The sequence below is a fragment of the Ranitomeya imitator genome, chromosome 6 (genome assembly GCF_032444005.1).
Source record: "Ranitomeya imitator isolate aRanImi1 chromosome 6, aRanImi1.pri, whole genome shotgun sequence".
Lineage (NCBI taxonomy): Eukaryota > Metazoa > Chordata > Amphibia > Anura > Dendrobatidae > Ranitomeya > Ranitomeya imitator.
In genome coordinates, this window is record NC_091287.1 from 241,231,079 (window position 1) to 241,243,426 (window position 12,348).

Consider the following 12,348-nt stretch of genomic DNA (forward strand, 5'->3'; position numbering starts at 1 on the left):
TAGTAACCCGATGTTTACCCTGGTTACCAGCGTAAAAGTAAAAAAAAAACAAACACTACATACTTACCTACCGCTGTCTGTCCCCTGCGCTCTGCTTCTCTGCACTCCTCCTGCACTGGCTGTGAGCACAGCGGCCGGAAAGCAGAGCGGTGACGTCACCGCTCTGCTTTCCGGCTGACCGACGCTCACAGTCAGTGCAGGAGGAGTGCAGAGCAGAGTGCCGGGGACAGACCGCGGTAGGTAAGTATGTAGTGTTTTTTTTTTTTTACTTTTGCGCTGGTAACCAGGGTAAACATCGGGTTACTAAGCGCGGCCCTGCACTTAGTAACCCAATGTTTACCCTGGTTACCAGTGAAGACATCGCTGGATCGGTGTCACACACGCCGATCCAGCGATGTCCACGGGAGATCCAGCGACGAAATAAAGTTCTGGACTTTGTTCAGCGACCAACGATCTCCCAGCAGGGGCCTGATCGTTGGTCGCTGTCACACATAACGATTTCCTTAACGATATCATTGCTACGTCACAAAAAGCAACGATATCGTTAACGATATCGTTATGTGTGAAGGTACCTTTATTCTCCTGCAATGAGTGCTTTTATCTTTCATAGTGTGAAGCTGGTTTCCATAGAGATCAGCCACCAGTACCTGCCCCGCCCCCAGGCGAGTGTGCACAGCAGTTACATTCCAGAAGACGTTTAACTCATACCATTCCTGTCATCTTTCTCAAGTCCATTGATTACCAAGCAGTATTGAGCTGCTCATCCCCACCAGTTCCTGACATGGCTTTTATCAGTCCTGTAGAATCACAATCCCCCAGCACCATTCTGGCACAGAGCACCACTAGTTTGCACAGCAGTTCTCACAATGATGGCTCTCACTTTCCTGAGCCAGGTGCTGGTTCAAAGTCACTGATAATGTAATTACAGCGATAACAATGTAGACAATCACTGACCAAAAATAAATTGTATAGTAGTAGAATGAAGCTGCTCACCAAAACTGTTACTAAATCAGGAGCCCTTGCACATAAAACTAGTAAGGAGACTTCAGGATCCCCCTTTAGGAAGTAGTACAAGGGCACATGTATTACTTGTGTAAGTAAGCATTATGTATCATCTCATGGCATACTACCTTATGCATGACTTCATGGCTGTTGTACATGTATATCAGTATTACACACTGTGCTTTAGCACAACTATTGCAATATTTTTAGCAATACCTCGTTGCTGGTTTTTACTCAAAATGGTCATATACACCTTAGACCAAAAAAAAAGGCAGATGTGAAAAGTACCATGCTGCACTACATTTCTCGTGATAGATATATATATATATATATATATATATATATATATATATATATATATATATATATATATATATATATATATATATATATATATATATATATATATATATATATATTTATTAATAAAGATAGGCATGCCTGTGCTATACAACAGGCCTTTGTAAATCTATACAGGCTATCTAACTGGTTTGCGGTCATCTGTCTTTTCCTCCATTTGTATACCGGTTGCCATGGACACAACTCCACGTCCAGGCATGTAACTGTTAATGTTATATGGGTTCACACAATGCACCGTGCTATAGTAGTACATAGTTCTGAATTTGGCTTCTGTCACAAATGGAAGAAAAGAATGGAGCTTAAGATGGAATCTAACAGATTCATTCCGCCCGAACCACAGGCGGCAGCTTTACTGTAGCCATGTACGTTTGACTCTGAGATGCTGCAGCGTACTAAGCAAGGTCGGCCAGGGACTGTGCTTCTCGGATGATCATTCCATGGCTGGTTCCTAAGGACTTCTCACCGCCCCACGCTCCTGATCTTACAGGTCTCTCCTCATACATGCACATAGTTATCTCCTTGGCAGTCAAGGAAGAAGCCTCTGGGGAATGGCCTCTTGGAGACGCATAGTCCCCAGCCAAGCTTATTTACACTTATGATACTACTTGCCTGTTTTGTGCAAAATATTGCTATGAAATGGCTTTTTCCCTGTGATATTGGACATTCTACTGGAGTAAAAGCTGTGCGCTAGGTTTTGTGTGGACACCTTGTTTCGGGCCTTACTTATATTGGGGCGGTTGCCCTAAGACATCTATAGATTGCAGGCAGTAACCATGCATTTCAGTAGACTGCGATGCTTACTACAGATTCATGCACATAGGCATTTGGCAGAAGGAAAGTATTTCATGGCACAGTGTAGTTACATAATGACACTAAAGCTACATGCAAAAGAATACAAACAATATATACGGACATCATTTTAAGACATTGGGTTATCTACTGGTTTGGTGCAAATAAAAATATGGCTAGATCAATATTATTACTAACAAACAGTAAAAATAAGCTCTTTGTATATACAACTTAGAATCGGTAGAAGATGTTAGAAAAAATGTAGAAGATGGTGAACCCATAGCACCGAATTCATGCCACATTGCAGTAACTTATGAAACTATAGATTTGGCAATTCAGTCTCTGGTGATCGGGGCCAGCGTTTCCTTGTGGCATCATATCACACCGAAGACCATGTGAAGATACTGTTCATATGATACTTGTATCCAGCCATCTTGGTCTGTGTCTTGGCGTCGGAAAACATCAGTAAATTTCTGGAGAAAAAAAAACCATAGTTCTAATCTAATTCTCAGCATTTTAATTTGTCGGCCATATTTCTGCTCCATAGTGACAGACAACAGCAATATCCCAACCTTCGGCACATGTGAAGGACTAGCAATCGCTACCATTTCTCCGTCTGTTACTTTATAAGGCTATGTGCACACACTGTGGATTTTGCTGCGGGTTGGCAGCAGTTTCCCATGAGTTTACAGTACCATGTGAACCTATGGAAAACAAAATCCGCAGTGCACATGCTGCAGAAAATACCGCGCGGAAATGCAGCGGTTTACATTACACACCATGTCAATTCTTTGTGCAGATTCCACCTACTCCTCAATAGGAATCGGCATGTGTAAAACCGCGGGTGGAATCCGCACAAAAACCGTGGTAAATCCGTGCGGAAAAATCCGCACACCTTTCCTCAGCGTGTGCACATAGCCTAAATGTGTTATAGGGATAACACCTGGAGTGTCGTATGTAACAGCCATAAACGGGAGTTGCGTGCAGCCGCTGTGGTTTCACCTGACTGACATAAAGGTGTGCGATTTTACAGATTAGTTATTTGCACCCACAAAACTGCACGGGTATTGCAAAAAAAAAAAAAAAAAGAAGCCACTACGCAGCCGCAATGTTTTGTGGGTGAAACAACATGCAAAATCATCTCCAGTTTATCAATCAAATTAAAAAAAAACACAGCCGCTGCATGAAGTAGTCAATGAGTACTGTATTTTTCAGACTATATGACGCACCCAAATTTTCAGAAGGAAAAATGGGGGAAAAAAAATTAATGCGTCAAATGGGGGTCCATCTTAGAGTCCTGAATTCAGCTTACCCTAGGGTGATCAGCTGCACTGGTGGAGCGGAGTCACAGGGGGTGTTTGGTGGTCCGGCGATGATATGACCCAGACTGCTGCAGCAGGTTCGGCGGTGCAGGGGCTCCACCATCATTTTCAGGACGAGATCTCGTGGCAGAGATCTCAATCTGTGCATGCGCCACCTCCATCCCACGGCCATTACATCGAGGCAATGGAAGTGCGGGGCTCCAGGCTTTCATAAAATGTCACTGGAGCCCCAGGCACCACCGAGCACTGTCGAACCTTCTGAACCTGCCGCAGCGGGATGGAAGGGAGATCATCAACCTGCAGCGTCTGACCACCGGAAGAAATCGCCCAACTCCTGCTGCCACCTCGCTAACTGTAAGTATGGTACATTCCAACTATAAGATGCACTCCTGTTTTCCCCCAAAATTTTTTGGGAAAAAGTGCGTCTTATAGTCCGAAAAATACGGTGAGTAAAATAGACAGGAAGCAACAGAACAGAGAATACAGCTCTGAGGAACAAATCTGGATCAATTCACAGCAAGTAAAAAACACTGCTGAAGTAAGAAGTTGGGAGTCACAACCGACATTATTCTATGGGATCAGAAAACCCTATCAGTGGCTTTACCGGCACCACAGTGGAATATAAAAGCGCCAAATGATACATGCATGGTTGGAAGAAAAGTTGTGAGAAAAATCTGTGGAATTCCTTTTTCACCTATCCTTTTTTTCCCCAAGCAACGCCTCTGCCACAGATGTCACTCAAGATAAACATTACTAATGTAGAATAATGCAGTTTATGTAACTCACCTGCAAAATAATACAGCACTGAATAAAATCATCAAATGCAACTTGTCCTCTTCTCTGTCTGTCAAATTTTCTAATCAGGATATCATAAAACTGATCCGTCAAACGATAACCTTCAAATAAAATATTGGGGGGAGAAAAAATAAATTGATTACTAGAGTAAAAAAAAAACAAACAAACCCTAAACAACTGCAGTGTAAAGCATGGTGGAGGTCAGAAACATCACCTGAGCATTTTTTCAGACAGGTGTTGAATACCGAACGCTCAACAGTACGCAGTCAAGTTGTTGTGACAGTGAGAAAAAAATTAAACAGCAGTAAGCAACGTTGTGTTGTGCATTTATGCTTTAAGGATATATTGCACCATATGAGGATTTGAGCTAAAAAAAACAAGATTTTAACATTCCTTGCCCACCAATTTGTTAAAACGTCTCCCATTTACCACAATTTCAGTGAAGAACATTCAAGTAAGAATGCATTTAATCCCAGCCCTCCATTAACTCATATTTATGAGGTCCTAGAAGCGGAGATATCAGCTGCCATATGCAGTGTCTCCACACTGGAGGGCTGCTCCTAGGGGATGTTCATTGTTTGATGATAATGTGTGCGATGCGGAATATGTTAGTGCTATATAAAAATAAAGATTATTATTATTAATTTTGTAGGCCTACATGTCTTCATGTTCACACACCATAAATCCACCCTGGGCATAGTCTTGCTCTGCAGGTGTTAGTGGAGTAATTTTCCAGAATTTCTTTGGATGGCGGTATGATGTCTAGCTTTTGAGGATATTTTCCTCTACCTCGCTTTGTCAGGCAGGTCCTAGTTAAGTGATTTCTTGATGGAGAAAAGGTGTGTCAGTAATCAGGTCTGGGTGTGGCTAAGGAATGTGAACTCAGCTTCTCAAAGATGTGATAACCCACAGTTAATTTATCCCTTAATAATAAAGAACTTCATGTAAAAACTGCATTTTGTGTTTGCTTGTGTTATCTTTGTCTAATACTTAAATTTGTTTGGCGATCTGAGACATTTCAGTGTGACAAACATGCAAAATCTCATTTAAAGATTTTTCTGTATTTTCATGACTATGAAAATTGTACATTCCCACTGAAGGCATCAAAACTATGAATTAACACATGTGGAATTATATACTTAACAAAAAAGTGTGAAACAACTGAAATTATGTCTTGTATTCTAGGTTCTTCAAAGTAGCCACCTTTTGCTTTGATGACTGCTTTGCACACTCTTGGCATTCTCTTGATGAGCTTCAAGAGGTAGTCACCGGGAATGGTTTTCACTTCACAATTGTGCAGTGAATATAGAAAAATCTTTAGATGAGAAGGTGTGTCCAAACTTCCAAACTTTTGGTGTGTGTGTGTGTGTGTGTGTGTGTGTGTGTGTGTGTGTGTGTGTGTGTGTGTGTGTGTGTGTGTGTGTGTGTGTGTGTGTGTGTGTGTGTGTGTGTATAATGTGCACACATGGCATGCCATTCTCAGGCAGATGGCTGCATTGTATTTAAAAACACAATTCCTCTCTTTCGCAGTCAGTCATATATCTTGTGATTTTATAATTGATAAGGTCGAGAAATGTTTATGACACTAACCTGATGAGAGGCTGCTTTGCTAGGAAAGATAACCCTACAATTAAAGTTCTACTTTTATGTTTCATGCAAGTGAATGTAAATAGAATTTGTATTACCTACATTGTAAATATGGTGCAGATAGCCTAAAGGTGACCCATACTGCAAGTACAATTTTAATAGTGTTTTTCTCTTTAATTAAAGGGTTTATGTTAATAAAATATATATGGTTACAGGTCCACACTGTAGGTTGATAGCTTCCAGATACTCAGTATGGCTTCTCACAGTATGGTCCTGTAGCCAATCTGTGCGGAATGTATATATATATATATATATATATATATATATATATATATATATATATATATATATATATATATATATATATATATATATATATATATATATATATATATATGTGAAGTAGTGTATGTATGAAATATATGTTAATGAACATTTACCAAAACCTGATAAGGCTTGCTTTAATTCATTCTTGTCAATCATCCCAGAATTATCTCTGTCGTAGGTCCGAAATATATTCTGCCAATCCGTGATATACTTCCAGACTCCAGTAAACTCAGCGAAGTTCACACCGCCTTTGTAATCTCGGTCAAACATGGCTGGAACATAAATTGAAGGGACATTAACAAAACTATGTACAAAACATCACACTTGGCAAATGCCAAAGAGCCATCATTCATTAAGCCTACAAGTTGGAGGAATATATCCACAGCTAGGAGGACACCGTGTCATCTAGTCCACACAACCTCTGACTAAATACACCCGCACCATGAATCGAGCTTCCTCCACGAGTTTGTCCTTATATCAATCAGAAGTGAAATGGAAAAACCTGGAACTCAGGCCCCCAGCAAAGTCTCATAAGAAAGCAGGACTAGGCCTGTAAGGGTTTACAGAAAGGTCATGTCTCCTATTGTCATATGGTTAATGGGGAATTGTCCCACCTCTGCAACTTCACCAAGTCCTGCACTCACCAGTCCCCATTGCTGGACATGAGAAAGGATAACTAGCCCTGCGCTGGGCCTGACGAATCAAGTCTAGAACATAGCATTATCCCATTCTAGGAGATCTTGCAAGTATGGGATTTTGTATCGTTTCCTCTGTGCCAGACATTCATTTACATAGGGTGTTTTAGATGTCGGAGGCATACAGAAACGCATGCCGGCTTGTTGTCAATCTGATGGCAGTCGCTGCTGCAGGAGTCGTGGAACAGCAGCCATAAAAAGAGGTTTGTGGCCTCTGTGGAAAGCAGATGTCTGGGAAACGGTCCGGGCTGCAATCAGCTGCAGAATTATTAGGCTATGTTCACACGTTCCTGATTTCCCTCCTTTTTTTCAGGACTAAAAACCGCAGCTCTTGGCAGAAAACGCAGGTCCTTTTTTTGGTGCGTTTTTTGATGCAGTTTTCTATGCAGAGTCTGTGTGTTTTCTAGGAAGTTTTTTAGGGTTAAAATGGCTGAAAATACCCTAACCGTACCCCTGAGGGCACGGGGGAGGGGGGGGGGGGCGTCGGAGTACGGGGGGCAGCCACACTGCAGCGGTTCTGCACCACAAACCGCAGTAAAACCCGCAGATATTTTTCATCTGCGGGTTTTACTGCGGGTTTGACCTCACAATGGAGGTCAATGGGTGCAGAACCGCTGCAGTTCCGCAAAAAGAAGTGACATGGTACTTCTTTTTTACCGCGGCTATTCATCGCGGCTTTTTTCGCGATTTTCCGCAATGTGGGCACAGCAGTTCCTGTTTTCCATAGGGTACATTGTAATGTACCCTGCATGGAAAACAGCTGCGGACCCGCAGCGGGAAAATCGCGGCGATTCCGCATGAAAAAAAGGATGGTGTGAACATGGCCTTAGGCAGCTCCTTGTCCTCAGGCAGAACGGGCCAAAAAAAACCAAAGATTTAACAGACTTGGAAAAGTCAATAAGTATTTGGCTGTGTGCACACGTTGTGGTTTTTTCGCTATAAAACCACATACATTATGCATCCCATCATTTAGAATGAATTTTGCAATTTTTGTGCACATGAGGCGTGTTTTTTTTTGTGAAAAAAAAACACATTGTGGTAAAAAAAAACGCCACATGTTCATTAATTTTGCGGATTTTTTGCGTTTTTCCCGCTATTTAATGCATTGGGAACCTCCGGAAAAAAATGCGTCAAAAACGCACAAAAAAAACGCGTAAAAAAACCACGTAAAAAACGCATGCAGATTTCTTGTAGAAAATGTTTTGCTCAGGAAATTTCTGCAAGAAATCCTGAACGTGTGCACATAGCCTTAAAGTCCTACAGAGGGATGCAGCACTTCTGAAATTGCTAAAATAATGGGGCGTGAGCACAGAACAAACAGAAGTTGTTACAATTGTCAACAGGGACACAAAAAAGGTGTTGAAGAAAAACAAAAAAAAAAAACATTTACGGCCAAAGATTTGAGAAGAATCAAACATGAAGCGACCAGGAACCCATTATCCCCCAGTGCTGTCATATCCCAGGGCTGCAGCCTCCCTGTAGGGCCCAGATGTACAAGGTGTTCAGAGACATGGCCGAGGTAAGGGAGGATGAAACCCGACCACCACTGAACAAGACACAGAAATTGGCCAAGACTACTTATAATTCCCTGCGATGTGACAACGGTTTATGCCACAATCCAAGCTCTTCCTTGAGTTGGTTCCCCTGTAAATACCGGCGTCACCGTGGGCACACCTGGTCACCTCTCAGATTAGAGCTCTTTATGTGTTTGGTTATAACAGGGCTGACAGAGGGCGAGCTCCATCGGGACGTTGTCCGTGCGATCCAGCCTCCAATCTGTATAACGGAGCCATGCGTGGCGGCCTCAGCAATGCCCATACAATCCCTGCCTCTCCATCCCTTGCACTGTTGGGCCAGGGCTGATCAAAACAAATACAGGGATTGCTAGGACTCCCTCTGTAGAGCCTCAAGCATTATTTTTGCGGTAGTTTCTTACTTATTAACCCCTTAAGGACCAGGGGTATTTCCGTTTTTGCGTTTCCATTTTTTTGCTCCCCTTCTTTCCAAGGCCATAACTTTTTTATTTTTCCATCAATATGGCCGTGTGGGGTCTTGTTTTTTGTGGTACAAGTTGTACTTTTGAATGGCACCATTAGTTTTACCATATCGCGTACTGGAAAAAAAGGAAAAGGATTCCCCAAATGTGGTGAAATTGCAAGAAAAGTGCAATTCCCCAATAGTTTTTTTGGATTTATTTTTTTTTACCATGTTCACTAAATGCTAAAACTGACCTGCCATTATGATTCTCCAGGTCATTACGAGTTCAATGACACCAAACATGTCTAGGTTCTTTTTTATTTAAGTGGTGAAAAGCAAAATCCATAGTTTGTATATAAAAAAAAAAAAAAAAGTTGCCATTTTAAGAGACCCGCAGCATCTCTAAGGATCTGAGGCCGGGTGAGGGCTTATTTTTTGCGCGCTGGTGGTGTGTATACAATTTTTTGATCGCCCGTTATTGCAATCATGCAGCGAGCAAAAAATTATTCTGGAGTTTTGATTTTTTTTCCTCACTATGCCGCTTACAAATTGGATTAATTCATTTAATATATTGATAGATCGGGCGATTGTGAACGCGGCGATTCCAAATATGTGTATATTTAATTTTTTTGTTGTTTTATTTTGAATGGGGCGAAAGGCGGGTGATTTGAACCTGTTTTTTTTTTAATATTTTTAAAAACTTTTTTTTTTTTTTTTTAGTTTTGACAGGTTATTTTTTACCTAAGTGGTGAAAAAAAATTCCAAACTTTGCTAAAAAAAAAAAAAAATTGCGCCATTTTCCGATACTCGTAGCGTCTCCATTTTTCATGATCTTGGGTCGTTTGAGGGCTTATTTTTTGCATGCCGAGCTGGCGTTTTTAATGATAGCATTTTGGTGCAGATACGTTCTTTTGATCGCCCGTTATTGCATTTTAATGCAATGTCGCGGTGACCAAAAAAAAATGTAATTTTTTTTCTCGCTACGCTGTTTAGCGATCAGGTTAATGCTTTTTTTTTAATTGATAGATCGGGCGATTCTGAGCGCGGCGATACCAAATATGTATAGATTTGATTTTTTTTATTGATTTATTTTGATTGGGGCGAAAGGGGGGTGATTTAAACTTTTATATTTTTTTCACATTTTTTTTAACTTTTTTTTTTTTACTTTTGCCATGCTTCAATAGCCTCCATGGGAGGCTAGAAGCAGGCACAGCACGATCGCCTCTGCTACATAGCAGCGATCTGCTGTTCGCTGCTATGTAGCAGAATTGCAGGTGTGCTGTGAGCGCCGACCACAGGGTGGCGCTCACAGCTACCGGCGATCAGTAACCATAGAGGTCTCTAGGACCTCTATGGTTACAATGGAGAAGCATCGCCGACCTCCGATCATGTGACGGGGGTCGGCGATGACATCATTTCCGGCCGCCTGGCCGGATGCGGTAGTTAAATGCCGCTGTCTGCGTTTGACAGCGGCATTTAACTAGTTAATAGGCGCGGGCACATCGCGATTCTGCTCGCGCCTATTACGGGCGCATGTCCCGGCTTTGGTGCAGGCTCACCGCCGGAGCCCGCATCAAAGCGGGGCTTCTGACCTCGGACGTACTATCCCGTCCGAGGTCAGAAAGGGGTTAATGTACCATGGTGATCTTCCCTACTGCACATTCCTGCTATTAATGGCAGCTAATGTCAAATCTTTCAATTAAGGTATGGAAATAGGACAGACATAATATCCACACAACTATTTCATGTACTGACACACTTCAATATTCAACAGTTTACCGGCAAGAGCTTGAAAAACCGGATTGTGTTGTAGTTACTATGGAAATATATAGTTATCATTTGACGAGACTGCACCTTCCAAGTGCTGGAAGTCTCCACTGCAGAAAAAAGATGAGCGTTCCCGCACTTAATACACATGTGACTAGAAAGATAATCGGTTTTACCACATCTAATGATAGTGAATGGATAATTTACACAGCGGAGACGCAACATAAATAGACAAGCTGCGGTCTGAAAAGACGAGCCGCATGTCCGTCTCTGCAGGGAAGCCGCGGGCGTCTCTGGATGCACAGTGGGCATGGGATTTCTTGAAATCCCATCCACTACGCAGTAACATCTGGCCGCTGTGTGTTGGACGCTGCTGATGTACGCAACATCCCACCCGCAGCGTTTATGGACCGTGGGAACATACCCTAACTGAACGGTACGATGGTGATCTCCGCTTCTATGCACATTGCTGCTAATAATGCCAGCCAATGAACAATTTATCCACTAAGGTCTGGAAATAGTACACACAATGTCCATGCGACAATTTCATGCACTGACACACCTATTCACTCTTCAATATTCAACAGTTTACTGACAAGAGCTTGAAAAACCGGATTGTGTTGTAGTTACTATGGGAATACTGTACATAGTTATCTATTGAGGAGTATGCCTCCTGGGTCACTGGAAGTCTATGCTGCACTAAGGCTACGTTCACACTAGCGTTGTGCGCCGCTGCGTCGGCGACGCGACGCACAACGCACCGAAAAACGCGTGCAAACGCACGCAAAAACGCTGCGTTTTTCGACGCGTGCGTCGTTTTTGGACGAAAATCGGAGGCAAGAAAAATGCAACTTGTTGCATTTTCTTGGTCCGACGCTAGCGTCAAAAAAGACGCACGTGTCGGAAAACGCAACAAGCAAAAACGCATGCGTCCCCCATGTTAAACATAGGGGCGCATGACGCGTGCGTCGCCGCTGCGTCGCCCGACGCTAGCGCGACGCACACTAGCCGAACGCTAGTGTGAACGTAGCTTAAAAGGGTGAGGAGAAGAGAAAAAGTATTTGTGAGCGTCAACTTACAAATAATCGCTCTGACAGTGACGGGGTTAAACGGTGTCCATGTACCTGAAATGAGAAGGAAGAGTTTAGTGTTCAGACTGCACCGAATACATAGATAATATGGTAAATGAATGACAATGTCATAACCTGATCAGCTCTGCTACATACAGGCGATGATTAGATCGCCTGTATGTAGCAGAATTACTCACTTGCTATGAGCACCGACCACTGGGCGGTGCTCATAGCAATACGACAATGACAACCATAGGAGGTTGCAGGAGAACTCTGGTTGTCATGCCAACCCATCGGTGACCCATGATCAGGTGACAGTGGTCACCAATGGGTGGATTTCCGGCGCGCTTGTATTAGGGATGTTCCAGGAATAAACAGGTCTCAGTTAGTGATCAGAAAAGGGAACTAGATTTTATATGGCACCATCTACTACAAACTCCCTTTAATCTTGCCATGCAAAGAGATCAGTCTCATATTAGAAAGTAGCACTCTGAACTATAGTATACTATATGACAATTTGGATTTTTTTTTCCTCCTCTGTGTCAGATGTTTATGTTTTACCTCATTGCTTCTTCATTTATTTTGATTAGTCATTTTACTTGCTGCTCGTAAACCACTAATAATTAGCAATACTGTATATTTCTTTAAAGGGGTTGT

General features: G+C 42.3%; 1 protein-coding gene across 2 annotated transcripts in view; it reads right to left on the reverse strand.

The window, feature by feature from the left end:
- Nucleotides 1-2,266: 2,266 nt before the first annotated feature.
- PDCD6 (programmed cell death 6) overlaps nucleotides 2,267-12,348 on the reverse strand; it is a 36,722-nt gene continuing 26,640 nt past the window's right edge. The window contains exons 3-6 of one of the 2 annotated variants that reach the window (XM_069730523.1): nucleotides 11,701-11,745; nucleotides 6,302-6,454; nucleotides 4,260-4,369; nucleotides 2,267-2,624 (exon numbers count right to left, since the gene is read on the reverse strand). In XM_069730523.1, the coding sequence (XP_069586624.1) occupies nucleotides 2,526-2,624; nucleotides 4,260-4,369; nucleotides 6,302-6,454; nucleotides 11,701-11,745 (407 nt within the window). In that variant the 3' untranslated portion in view covers nucleotides 2,267-2,525. Of the gene's footprint in view, nucleotides 2,625-4,259; nucleotides 4,370-6,295; nucleotides 6,455-11,700; nucleotides 11,746-12,348 lie in introns of both variants that reach the window. The other variant, XM_069730522.1, reaches the window with a different exon arrangement.